We start from the raw sequence: 13,630 nt of genomic DNA on the forward strand, positions 1-13,630 counted from the left end.
AGGTATACACAGGTACACTGGGGGCTGTGCAGTGTTATCACTCCCTCCTCAGGTATATACAGGTACACTGGGGGCTGTGCAGTGTTATCACCCCCTCCTCAGGTATATACAGGTACACTGGGGGCTGTGCAGTGTTATCACCCCCTCCTCAGGTGTATACAGGTACACTGGGGGCTGTGCAGTGTTATCACTCCCTCCTCAGGTATACACAGGTACACTGGGGGCTGTGCAGTGTTATCACCCCCTCCTCAGGTGTATACAGGTACACTGGGGGCTGTGCAGTGTTATCACCCCCTCCTCAGGTATATACAGGTGCACTGGGGGCTGCAGTGACTCGTTCAGTTGTTTTGTCTGGTTTGCCCTTAATAAATATGGCGGGAAGCAGCAGCAATGTACGACACGTGACTGATTAGTTCGCCCCTCCCTTCTTCCTGACTTCCGCCGGAAGTGATCGCGCGCTGCTGTGTGTGGTTCGGACCCGGGAAATCTGAGTAAGTTAAGAAACAGGGGGCGACAGAGACGGCGAGTGCGGCCGGGGCCGCCAGGACGGTGCGGATCCTGTGACGTCATAGTGGAGCTGGCAGGGCCCTCGTGAAGAGCGAAGCCATGTCAGCCAATCAGATCGCTTCTCACATCACTCCTCTGCCCGGCTCAGATGACAGCTGGATTCTGATTCGCTGTAGTAGTCATGTGACTTTTCCAAGCTGCTTTTGTTGTGTCTGAATCACATAAATGGCCGTCCAAAGAGCAGAGCTGCAGTGTAAAGCACGGGGCAGAACAGTAGCCTGAGCCTCAGAACAGATATTCTATCACTGCCATATAATGTGAATCATGATGCCTTGCTGCACTTCCCTCCTGACTGTCCACTGCAGCCCATCCTTAACCCCTGGCTGGTGACCACCTACTCTGTATGTCCTCCTTGCTTTACACGGCATCTCTCCATGTACTGATCTCAGTCTGATCAAGCAGAGCTGCAGTGGAAAGCATGGTGGGCAGTCTGAGCATGTGACGAGGCTGAAGGAGGAGGTTTCTGAGTCGGAGTCACTGAGCGCGGCTGTGCCCTGGCGGAGCAGCCCTTTAAGTGTTCGTATTCCATTGGAGCTTGTGTATCAGCGTCATCCCCTCCCTCTCGTCTCTTGCAGCATAACCTGCCGCCATGTTCGGCTCGTCCCGGGCAGGCGTCCGCGGGGGCCAGGACCAGTTCAACTGGGACGATGTGAAGACAGATAAACAGCGGGAGAACTACCTCGGTAATGATGGGGGTTATAGTACAATCTCCTTACCATAGTTCTCTTCATGAATGGAATGCAGGCACTGCAGTGTGTACTGACACCCTGGGTGTGTGTGAAGCCGCGGTTATTATAATGCGCCTGTCTGTGCAGGGAACTCGCTGATGGCGCCAGTCGGTCGCTGGCAGAAGGGTCGAGACCTGACGTGGTACGCCAAGGGGAAGACGTCGGCGGAGGCGCCGAGCAGAGAGCAGGAGCTGGCGGCAGTGAAGCAAGCGGAGGAGGAAGCCATGCTGGCTGCCCTGTGAGTGTGGGCGGGGCTGGGACAGGGGCGGGGCTACGCGAACATGGCGGTTTGTACAAGAGGTAGAATGGCCTGATGCTGGGCCCCCTGATCCCTCCCCCCCCCCCCCCCGGGGGCGCTGGGCCCCCTCATCCCTTCCCCCTCCCCCCCCACCGGGGCGCTGGGCCCCCTCATCCCTTTCCTCCCCGGGGCGCTGGGCCCCCTCATCCCTTTCCTCCCCGGGGCCGCTGGGCCCCCTCATCCCTTTCCTCCCCGGGGCGCTGGGCCCCTCATCCCTTTCCTCCCCGGGGCGCTGGGCCCCCTCATCCCTTTCCTCCCCGGGGCGCTGGGCCCCCTCATCCCTTTCCTCCCCGGGGCGCTGGGCCCCCTCATCCCTTTCCTCCCCGGGGCGCTGGGCCCCCTCATCCCTTTCCTCCCCGGGGCGCTGGGCCCCCTCATCCCTTTCCTCCCCGGGGCGCTGGGCCCCTCATCCCTTTCCTCCCCGGGGCGCTGGGCCCCCTCATCCCTTCCCTCCCCGGGGCGCTGGGCCCCTTCACCCCCCCCCCCCCCCTCCTGATCGTCGTCTCTCTCTTCTTTTTCAGAGGTTACAAGACGGTGAAGCGTCAGCCCAAGGGTCTCAGCAAGGAGGTGAGATCCCCGAATACTGAGACGTTTTACCTGATGTCCGGTTCTCTGTGTGGTACCGGTGTCTGATCGGTGGGGGTCCCACACCCGGGACCCCCCACTGATCAGCTGTTTGGGAAGGCATCGGATGATCGCTCATTAGTTAAAAAGTCTCGGAAAACCCCTTTAAGGCCGATGACGATAACACGAATGTTTAAAAATATGAAATAACCCTAAACAATCCATGAACCCCCTGCACGTGACCTCCCCCCCCCCCACTTCCCACACGTGACGCCCCCCCCCCCTTCCCGCACGTGAGCCCCCCCCCCCTTCCCACACGTGACGCCCCCCCCCCCCTTCCCGCACGTGACGCCCCCCCCCCTTCCCGCACGGGACGCCCCCCCCCCCCTTCCCGCACGTGACGCCCCCCCCCCCTTCCCGCACGTGACGCCCCCCCCCCCCTTCCCGCACGTGACGCCCCCCCCCCCCTTCCCGCACGTGACGCCCCCCCCCCCTTCCCGCACGTGGACGCCCCCCCCCCCCCTTCCCGCACGTTACGCCCCCCCCCCCCCTTCCCGTCACGTGACGCCCCCCCCGCCCCCTTCCCGCACGTGCCGCCCACCCCCCCCCTTCCCGCACGTGACGCCCCCCCCCCCCTTCCCGCACGTGACGCCCCCCCCCTTCCCGCACGTGACGCCCCCCCCCCCTTCCCGCACGTGACGCCCCCCCCCCCCTTCCCGCACGTGACGCCCCCCCCCCCTTCCCGCACGTGACGCCCCCCCCCCCCTTCCCGCACGTGACGCCCCCCCCCCTTCCCGCACGTGACGCCCCTTCCCACACGTGATGTCTGTGCTGTATACTGTCAGGTGCCCCTCTACGTGTGCTGTCTGTGCTGTATACTGTCAGGTGCCCCTCTACGTGTGCCGTCTGTATACTGTCAGGTGCCCCTATACGTGTGTCGTCTGTGCTGTATACTGTCAGGTGCCGCTATACGTGTGCCGTCTGTATACTGTCAGGTGCCCCTCTACGTGTGCCGTCTGTATACTGTCAGGTGCCCCTCTACGTGTGCCGTCTGTGCTGTATACTGTCAGTTGCCCCTATACGTGTGCCGTCTGTGCTGTATACTGTCAGGTGCCCCTCTACGTGTGCCGTCTGTGCTGTATACTGTCAGGTGCCCCTATACGTGTGCCGTCTGTGCTGTATACTGTCAGGTGCTCCTATACGTGTGTCGTCTGTGCTGTATACTGTCAGGTGCCCCTATACGTGTGTCGTCTGTGCTGTATACTGTCAGGTGCCCCTATACGTGTGCCGTCTGTGCTGTATACTGTCAGGTGCCCCTCTACGTGTGCCGTCTGTGCTGTATACTGTCAGGTGCCGCTATACGTGTGTCGTCTGTGCTGTATACTGTCAGGTGCCGCTATACGTGTGCCGTCTGTATACTGTCAGGTGCCCCTCTACGTGTGCCGTCTGTATACTGTCAGGTGCCCCTGTACGTGTGCCGTCTGTGCTGTATACTGTCAGGTGCCCCTCTACGTGTGCCGTCTGTGCTGTATACTGTCAGGTGCCCCTCTACGTGTGCCGTCTGTGCTGTATACTTTCAGGTGCCCCTCTACGTGTGGCCGTCTGTGCTGTATACTGTCAGGTGCCCCTCTACGTGTGCCGTCTGTGCTGTATACTGTCATGTGCCCCTCTACGTGTGCCGTCTGTGCTGTATACTGTCAGGTGCCCCTCTACGTGTGCCATCTGTGCTGTATACTGTCAGGTGCCCCTCTACGTGTGCCGTCTGTGCTGTATACTGTCAGGTGCCCCTATACGTGTGCCGTCTGTGCTGTATACTGTCAGGTGCCCCTCTACGTGTGCCGTCTGTGCTGTATACTGTCAGGTGCCCCTCTACGTGTGCCGTCTGTGCTGTATACTGTCAGGTGCCCCTCTACGTGTGCCGTCTGTGCTGTATACTGTCAGGTGCCCCTCTACGTGTGCCGTCTGAGCTGTATACTGTCAGGTGCCCCTATACGTGTCGTCTGTGCTGTATACTGTCAGGTGCCCCTCTACGTGTGCCGTCTGTGCTGTATACTGTCAGGTGCCCCTATACGTGTGCCGTCTGTGCTGTATACTGTCAGGTGCCCCTCTACGTGTGCCGTCTGTGCTGTATACTGTCAGGTGCCCCTATACGTGTGCCGTCTGTGCTGTATACTGTCAGGTGCCCCTCTACGTGTGCCGTCTGTGCTGTATACTGTCAGGTGCCCCTCTATGTGTGCCGTCTGTGCTGTATACTGTCAGGTGCCCCTCTACGTGTGTCCGTCTGTGCGGTATACTGTCAGGTGCTCCTCTACGTGTGCCGTCTGTGCTGTATACTGTCAGGTGCCCCTCTATGTGTGCCGTCTGTGCTGTATACTGTCAGGTGCCCCTATACGTGTGCCGTCTGTGCTGTATACTGTCAGGTGCCCCTCTATGTGTGCCGTCTGTGCTGTATACTGTCAGGTGCCCCTCTACGTGTGCCGTCTGTGCTGTATACTGTCAGGTGCCCCTATACGTGTGCCGTCTGTGCTGTATACTGTCAGGTGCTCCTCTACGTGTGCCGTCTGTGCTGTATACTGTCAGGTGCTCCTCTACGTGTGCCGTCTGTGCTGTATACTGTCAGGTGCCCCTCTACGTGTGCCGTCTGTGCTGTATACTGTCAGGTGCCCCGTCTGTGCTGTATACTGTCATGTGCCCCTCTACGTGTGCCGTCTGTGCTGTATACTGTCATGTGCCCCTCTACGTGTGCTGTATACTGTCATGTGCCCCTCTACGTGTGCCGTCTGTGCTGTATACTGTCATGTGCCCCTCTACGTGTGCCGTCTGTGCTGTATACTGTCAGGTGCCCCTCTACGTGTGCCGTCTGTGCTGTATACTGTCAGGTGCTCCTATACGTGTGCTGTATACTGTCAGGTGCCCCTATACGTGTGTCGTCTGTGCTGTATACTGTCGTGCCCCTCTACGTGTGCCGTCTGTGCTGTATACTGTCAGGTGCCCCTATACGTGTGCCGTCTGTGCTGTATACTGTCAGGTGCCCCTATACGTGTGCCGTCTGTGCTGTATACTGTCAGGTGCCCCTCTACGTGTGCCGTCTGTGCTGTATACTGTCAGGTGCCCCTATACGTGTGCCGTCTGTATACTGTCAGGTGCCCCTATACGTGTGCCGTCTGTGCTGTATACTGTCAGGTGCTCCTATACGTGTGCTGTATACTGTCAGGTGCCCCTCTACGTGTGCTGTATACTGTCAGGTGCCCCTATACGTGTGCCGTCTGTGCTGCATACTGTCAGGTGCCCCTATACGTGTGCCGTCTGTGCTGTATACTGTCAGGTGCCCCTCTACGTGTGTCGTCTGTGCTGTATACTGTCAGGTGCCCCTCTACGTGTGCCGTCTGTGCTGTATACTGTCAGGTGCCCCTCTACGTGTGCCGTCTGTGCTGTATACTGTCAGGTGCCCCTCTACGTGTGCCGTCTGTGCTGTATACTGTCAGGTGCCCCTATACGTGTGCCGTCTGTGCTGTATACTGTCAGATACCGATATACGTGTGCCGTCTGTGCTGTATACTGTCAGGTACCGATATACGTGTGCTGTATACTGTCAGGTGCCCCTCTACGTGTGCCGTCTGTGCTGTATACTGTCAGGTGCTCCTCTACGTGTGCCGTCTGTGCTGTATACTGTCAGGTGCCCCTCTACGTGTGCCGTCTGTGCTGTATACTGTCAGGTGCCCCTATACGTGTGCCGTCTGTGCTGTATACTGTCAGGTGCCCCTATACGTGTGCCGTCTGTGCTGTATACTGTCAGGTGCCCCTATACGTGTGCCGTCTGTGCTGTATACTGTCAGGTGCCCCTATACGTGTGCCGTCTGTGCTGTATACTGTCAGGTGCCCCTATACGTGTGCCGTCTGTGCTGTATACTGTCAGGTGCCCCTATACGTGTGCCGTCTGTGCTGTATACTGTCAGGTGCCCCTCTACGTGTGTCGTCTGTGCTGTATACTGTCAGGTGCCCCTCTACGTGTGCCGTCTGTGCTGTATACGGTCAGGTGCCCCTCTACGTGTGTCGTCTGTGCTGTATACTGTCAGGTGCCCCTCTACGTGTGCCGTCTGTGCTGTATACGGTCAGGTGCCCCTCTACGTGTGTCGTCTGCGCTGTATACTGTCAGGTGCCGCTATACGTGTGTCGTCTGTGCTGTATACTGTCAGGTGCCCCTATACGTGTGTCGTCTGCGCTGTATACTGTCAGGTGCCGCTATACGTGTGCTGTATACTGTCAGGTGCTCCTCTACGTGTGTCGTCTGCGCTGTATACTGTCAGGTGCCGCTATACGTGTGTCGTCTGTGCTGTATACTGTCAGGTGCCCCTATACGTGTGTCGTCTGCGCTGTATACTGTCAGGTGCCGCTATACGTGTGCCGTCTGTGCTGTATACTGTCAGGTGCCCCTCTACGTGTGTCGTCTGCGCTGTATACTGTCAGGTGCCGCTATACGTGTGCCGTCTGTGCTGTATACTGTCAGGTGCCCCTATACGTGTGCCGTCTGCGCTGTATACTGTCAGGTGCCCCTATACGTGTGTCGTCTGCGCTGTATACTGTCAGGTGCCGCTATACGTGTGCCGTCTGTGCTGTATACTGTCAGGTGCCCCTATACGTGTGCCGTCTGCGCTGTATACTGTCAGGTGCCGCTATACGTGTGTCGTCTGTGCTGTATACTGTCAGGTGCCCCTATACGTGTGTCGTCTGCGCTGTATACTGTCAGGTGCCGCTATACGTGTGCTGTATACTGTCAGGTGCTCCTCTACGTGTGTCGTCTGCGCTGTATACTGTCAGGTGCCGCTATACGTGTGCTGTATACTGTCAGGTGCCCCTATACGTGTGCCGTCTGTGCTGTATACTGTCAGGTGCCCCTCTACGTGTGCCGTCTGTATACTGTCAGGTGCCCCTCTACGTGTGCCGTCTGTATACTGTCAGGTGCCCCTGTACGTGTGCCGTCTGTGCTGTATACTGTCAGGTGCTCCTCTACGTGTGCCGTCTGTGCTGTATACTGTCAGGTGCCCCTATACGTGTGCCGTCTGTGCTGTATACTGTCATGTGCCCCTCTACGTGTGCCGTCTGTATACTGTCAGGTGCCCCTGTACGTGTGCCGTCTGTGCTGTATACTGTCAGGTGCTCCTCTACGTGTGCCGTCTGTGCTGTATACTGTCAGGTGCCCCTATACGTGTGTCGTCTGTGCTGTATACTGTCAGGTGCCCCTATACGTGTGCCGTCTGTGCTGTATACTGTCAGGTGCCCCTCTACGTGTGCTGTATACTGTCAGGTGCCCCTATACGTGTGCCGTCTGTGCTGTATACTGTCAGGTGCCCCTCTACGTGTGCTGTATACTGTCAGGTGCCCCTATACGTGTGTCGTCTGCGCTGTATACTGTCAGGTGCCCCTATACGTGTGCCGTCTGTGCTGTATACTGTCAGGTGCCGCTATACGTGTGCCGTCTGTGCTGTATACTGTCAGGTGCCCCTGTACGTGTGCCGTCTGTGCTGTATACTGTCAGGTGCCCCTGTACGTGTGCCGTCTGTGCTGTATACTGTCAGGTGCCCCTGTACGTGTGCCGTCTGTGCTGTATACTGTCAGGTGCCCCTCTACGTGTGCTGTATACTGTCAGGTGCCCCTATACGTGTGCCGTCTGTGCTGTATACTGTCAGGTGCCCCTATACGTGTGCCGTCTGTGCTGTATACTGTCAGGTGCCCCTCTACGTGTGCCGTCTGTATACTGTCAGGTGCCCCTATACGTGTGCCGTCTGTGCTGTATACTGTCAGGTGCCCCTATACGTGTGCCGTCTGTGCTGTATACTGTCAGGTGCCGTCTGTGCTGTATACTGTCAGGTGCCCCTCTACGTGTGCCGTCTGTGCTGTATACTGTCAGGTGCCCCTCTACGTGTGTCGTCTGTGCTGTGGGTTTGTCACATGTTGGCCCCTGTAACTGGTAGGTGGGGCCCCTTTGTGTTGGGGCCCCTTTCTCTGCAGCTGCGCTGTGACTCGTTCCTTCCTGTCTTCCTAGGAGTTTGCGGAGGCTTGTAAGCGGGAAGGATCGGAGCGGGATGTGGACCGGGTGCTGGGCCTGGGGTCCTCCAGGTAAGGTGTATTACAGGAGACGGGGCCCCGGCCGAGTGTGGCCCCGTCATCAGGTGGTCTGGATTGTCTCATTGCCTGTGGTTCTCGCCCGCAGTGTCTCTGCCGCCCGCTTGACGCTTTCCAAAGAAGACAAGGAGGCAGCAAAGATGGGCTTCTCCATCTTTACTGTAAGGATGACCGCGCATCGGCGAGAATCCGTATTATGAACGCGCAGCGTCCGGCCTGAACCCCGACCATTCATGTCAGTCACTGATCTCCGCTCTAGAAAAGAACGGGGCCGCATGAGAAACGGAAGGCGTCCGGATGCAACGCTCTTTCAGGGATGGTTGCTAGGAGATGTTGAGGGTTATTCTTCACATGTTTTAAAAACAGTTACAATCCAGAAAAACTGCAGCTCCGACCAGAGGGGCAGCCGATACTTGTAGAGCCGGATCCATCCCGGGTCTTACTATGTAACGGTACCAGGCCGCGCAGCCGCTAGAGGACATGGAGCGCGCTGCTCTCAGGCCTGTGGCCAGTGCGCCACCAATGGCCTGATAGCACTGTGGGGGAGGGACTGTGGCCAGTGCGCCACCAATGGAGTGATAGCACTGCGGGGGAGGGACTGTGGCCAGTGCGCCACCAATGGACTGATAGCACTGCGGGGGAGGGACTGTGGCCAGTGTGCCACCAATGGACTGATAGCACTGCGGGGGAGGGACTGTGGCCAGTGCGCCACCAATGGCCTGATAGCACTGCGGGGGAGGGACTGTGGCCACTGTGCCACCAATGGACTGATAGTACTGCGGGGGAGGGACTGTGGCCAGTGCGCCACCAATGGACTGATAGCACTGCGGGGGAGGGACTGTGGCCAGTGCGCCACCAATGGCCTGATAGCACTGCGGGGGAGGGACTGTGGCCAGTGTGCCACCAATGGACTGATAGCACTGCGGGGGAGGGACTGTGGCCAGTGTGCCACCAATGGACTGATAGCACTGCGGGGGAGGGACTGTGGCCAGTGTGCCACCAATAAACATAATAAACACATTAAGTGTAGGCGGCGGTATCGGATACCCTGCACCCGCCCTCTATGACATAGCACTGCGATCCCCAGCAATTTGCCGGGTATCACAGCGCCATGTCATAGAGGGCGGGTGCAGGGTATCCGATACCGCCGCCTACACTTAATGTGTTTATTATGTTTATTGGTGGCACACTGGCCACAGTCCCTCCCCCGCAGTGCTATCAGTCCATTGGTGGCGCAGTGTACCCCCCCAGTATTATAATCATTGGTGGCCACAGAGTCCCCTCCTTATTGGTGGCAGCTTCTGATAGGAGCCCCAGCAGTGTAATCCTGGGCGCCGATCGGTTACCATGGCAGCCAGGACGCTGCTGAAGCCGCCCGCGGCCAGCCCCTCGCTGTGTTCACAGAGCCCCGGGCAGCAGAGAGAGGGAACAGACCCCGGGTCCTGGCCCCAAAGGGGGGAAATGGTTATTAAATAAAAAGCAAAAAAACAAACACCGGAACATTTCCCAATTTTACATATAAAATATATAAATAATAAGATAATTACAGATTACTTATCGCCGCACCCAAAAAAAAGTGCGAACTATTAAAATATTTTAAACTACCCCCCATGTGGTGTCCCCCCAAGATGGGCTCGGCCTGTTCTGTTCTGGGCCGGACGTTCCACAAAATGCGGAATGCTCGCAGCTTTTTTGGGGTGATTTATGTCTTTTCGCGCAGTATCGAGTATCACAATACTTTTTTATGGTATCAAAATCTAATCAGAGTTTTGGTGCGGTGACGACCCCCGAGACGGATCCACCCGGCTTCACTGAACAGACCCGGACGCGGTCAGGAGGGGGCGCTATGACCCCGAGCACGTTGGCCCCGCCCCCACACTGACCTCTGACCTTCCTCTCGCAGCACCAGAAACCCGGAGAGCGGCAGAACGTCCCCACGGAGAAGCCATTGGTAGAGAAGAGCGAGGAGCAGGAGACGTCAAGGTGAGGAGACCATGTGTGTGGCTACGGTGTGCGCGGGATGGCGGTGGACAGTCCCTTTAAGTGTCTGGGTGTCGCTGTGTCACAGGTCGGAGGTCAGGAGGAAAGCGAAGAAGGAGAAGAAGAAGAAAAAAAAGAAAGAGAAAAAGAAAAAGCGACGGCGGGCGGACTCCTCGTCAGATGATGCAGCAGAGGAGAGGTAAGTGCTCTCTCCCCCACCTAAAGGGAAGAGAGGTATGTGCTCCCCCCACAGGAAGGAGAAGTGAGCACCCAGTTCCCCACACCTATAGGGAGTAGAGGTGACTGCCCCGCCCCCCCCCCCACCTATAGGGAGTAGAGGTGACTGCCCCCCCTCCCACCACCTATAGGGAGTAGAGGTGACTGCCCCCCCCCCCCCACCTATAGGGAGTAGAGGTGACTGCCCCCCCCCACCTATAGGGAGTAGAGGTGACTGCCCCCCCCCACCTATAGGGAGTAGAGGTGACTGCCCCCCCTCCCACCACCTATAGGGAGTAGAGGTGACTGCCCCCCCCCCCCACCTATAGGGAGTAGAGGTGACTGCCCCCCCCCCCCACCTATAGGGAGTAGAGGTGACTGCCCCCCCCCCCCCACCTATAGGGAGTAGAGGTGACTGCCCCCCCCCCCCCACCTATAGGGAGTAGAGGTGACTGCCCCCCCCCCCACCTATAGGGAGTAGAGGTGACTGCCCGCCCCCCCCCCCACCTATAGGGAGTAGAGGTGACTGCCCCCCCCCCCCCACCTATAGGGAGTAGAGGTGTCTGCCCCCCCCCCCACCTATAGGGAGTAGAGGTGACTGCCCCCCCCCCCCCCACCTATAGGGAGTAGAGGTGACTGCCTGCCCCCCCCCCCCCCACCTATAGGGAGTAGAGGTGACTGCCCCCCCTCCCACCACCTATAGGGAGTAGAGGTGACTGCCCCCACCTATAGGGAGTAGAGGTGACTGCCCCGCCCCCCCCCCCCCCCCCCACCTATAGGGAGTAGGGGTGACTGCCCCCCCACCTATAGGGAGTAGGGGTGACTGCCCCCCCACCTATAGGGAGTAGGGGTGACTGCCCCCCCACCTATAGGGAGTAGGGGTGACTGCCCCCCCACCTATAGGGAGTAGGGGTGACTGCCCCCCCACCTATAGGGAGTAGGGGTGACTGCCCCCCCCCACCTATAGGGAGTAGGTGTGACTGCCCCCCCCCACCTATAGGGAGTAGGTGTGACTGCCCCCCCCCCCACCTATAGGGAGTAGAGGTGACTGCCCCCCCCCCACCTATAGGGAGTAGGTGTGACTGCCCCCCCCCCCCCCACCTATAGGGAGTAGGTGTGACTGCCCCCCCCCCCCACCTATAGATAGTAGGTGTGACTGCCCCCCCCCCCACCTATAGGGAGTAGAGGTGACTGCCCCCCCCCCCACCTATAGGGAGTAGAGGTGACTGCCCCCTCCCCACCTATAGGGAGTAGAGGTGACTGCCCCCCCTCCCCACCTATAGGGAGTAGAGGTGACTGCCCCCCCCCCCCACCTATAGGGAGTAGAGGTGACTGCCCCCCCCCCCCACCTATAGGGAGTAGAGGTGACTGCCCCCCCCCCCCCACCTATAGGGAGTAGAGGTGACTGCCCCCCCTCCCACCACCTATAGGGAGTAGAGGTGACTGCCCCCCCTCCCACCACCTATAGGGAGTAGAGGTGACTGCCCCCCCCCCCACCTATAGGGAGTAGAGGTGACTGCCCCCCCTCCCACCTATAGGGAGTAGAGGTGACTGCCCCCCCCACCTATAGGGAGTAGAGGTGACTGCTGCCCACAGCGTCTCATCCCTCCCAGTGTCGTATAATACGTACAGTAGGTGAAAGAAGTGGGTGCAGCACCCCTGAATTACTCTACAGCAATATTAACCCCGTATGCTGGTCCCCCCCAATATAAACTATAATATGGAAAATTCCAGTAATCCTGATGGTGCAGAATCTGTAGGGCTCTGTCACACCAGCGTTAGTCTTTTCCGGCGCTGAGTTCCGTCCTCGGGGCTCAATACCGGAAAAGAACTGATCCGTTTCCTCCCCGTGCATCTGACTGGAGAGCGATCCGCTCAGGAGGCATCAGGACGTCTTCAGTTCAGTCTTTTTGACTTTCCAGGACGGAGATAATACCGCAGCATGCTACAGTTTTATCTCCGTCCAATATCCCGGAACACTCGCCGGATCCGGCGTTAATTTACATTGATGTATTAGCGCCAGATCCAGTATTAGGTGTTCTGGCAAAACGGATCCGGCTGTCCCGTCTGCGCATGCGCACACCTTTAAAAATGCAAAGGGAATTAAGACCGGATCTGTTTTCCCAGATGACACCGGAGACGGATCCGGTATTTCAATGCATTTGTCAGACGGATCTGCACCCGGATCCTGGCGACGGAACTGCCTGCCGGAATCCTCTGCCGCAGGTGTGAAAGTAGCCTTCCCAGCACGTCACCCCCCCATAATCGGGCACTGGATCCACCTCTGGCGGCGTGGCTTCTGCTCTAGTATTTTAGGTTTTCTCGTTGGCCCTTAGTATAACTACACTCCGGCGCTGAAGGGGTTAGGGAAGCTCCTGTGCGATATATCATTTGGTCACATGACCTGTATGTACCATCAGGCCGCCCGCTGCTGCGCGCTCGGCTCTGCACTTTTCCCCTCTTTGTGCTGACTTGTGTTTGTTCTGCTCTTCTCTATTGTAAGGAGGAAGAGGATGGGCCCCTCCAAGCCTCATCCATCATTGTCTCGGCGCCCTGGAGCCGGCAGAGCTGACAGCCATTCATCAGACCGGAGCCGCTCGCCCGGGCCCCGCAGCACACATCGCCACCACAGCCATTCTTCCAGTGACAGGTCTCCTCCCCGGCTGGCACGGCCCCCCGCCAAGGCAAGAAGGGGGAGGTCGCCGTCTCCGCGTGGGGCCAAACAACGGCACGACACAGACTCCGATTGATGGGAGCGTGTGGCAGGGCGATCCACGGGGCGCCTCCTGTGTCACTCAGGGACAGCGCTGGCCATGTATGACTGATGGGCCGGGAACGGTCAGCAGGGTCCGCACCAGCGATGGGGGCTACGGTTTTATTGCATATTTTGATTTATTGGGGGAAATTTCATTGTAAATACTCAGCGTTTTATATAAATAAAGAACACTTGCCCCCTCCCCCAAAGGTCTGACCCGTGCCCTGCTGTCTCAGCCTGGAGGCCTCCACGTTGTAGTCACTTGTGGCTGTTGTCTTCACAGGTAATTAGTTGTCAGACTCACTTTACAGGTGTCGGGTCTGAGCAGTGGAATGTGGATGAGCAGGAAGTGGAGGAAAGATGGAAGGCGGCGCGACTGCACCCGGTGTGTGGTCTGTA

At 58.4% G+C, this 13,630-nt stretch overlaps 1 protein-coding gene across 1 annotated transcript; it reads left to right on the top strand.

The window, feature by feature from the left end:
* The first annotated feature begins 375 nt into the window (after positions 1-375).
* Positions 376-13,418, top strand: CUNH1orf35 (chromosome unknown C1orf35 homolog). The gene is made up of 9 exons (XM_044273849.1): positions 376-491; positions 1,143-1,250; positions 1,383-1,533; positions 2,115-2,160; positions 8,201-8,274; positions 8,369-8,441; positions 10,184-10,263; positions 10,349-10,459; positions 12,980-13,418. The coding sequence occupies exons 2-9, from the start codon at positions 1,157-1,159 to the stop codon at positions 13,224-13,226; spliced, it is 876 nt and encodes a 291-aa protein (XP_044129784.1). The 5' UTR covers positions 376-491; positions 1,143-1,156; the 3' UTR covers positions 13,227-13,418.
* The last annotated feature ends 212 nt before the right edge of the window (positions 13,419-13,630 follow it).

The sequence above is a fragment of the Bufo gargarizans genome, unplaced genomic scaffold (assembly GCF_014858855.1).
Source record: "Bufo gargarizans isolate SCDJY-AF-19 unplaced genomic scaffold, ASM1485885v1 original_scaffold_1219_pilon, whole genome shotgun sequence".
NCBI lineage: Eukaryota > Metazoa > Chordata > Amphibia > Anura > Bufonidae > Bufo > Bufo gargarizans.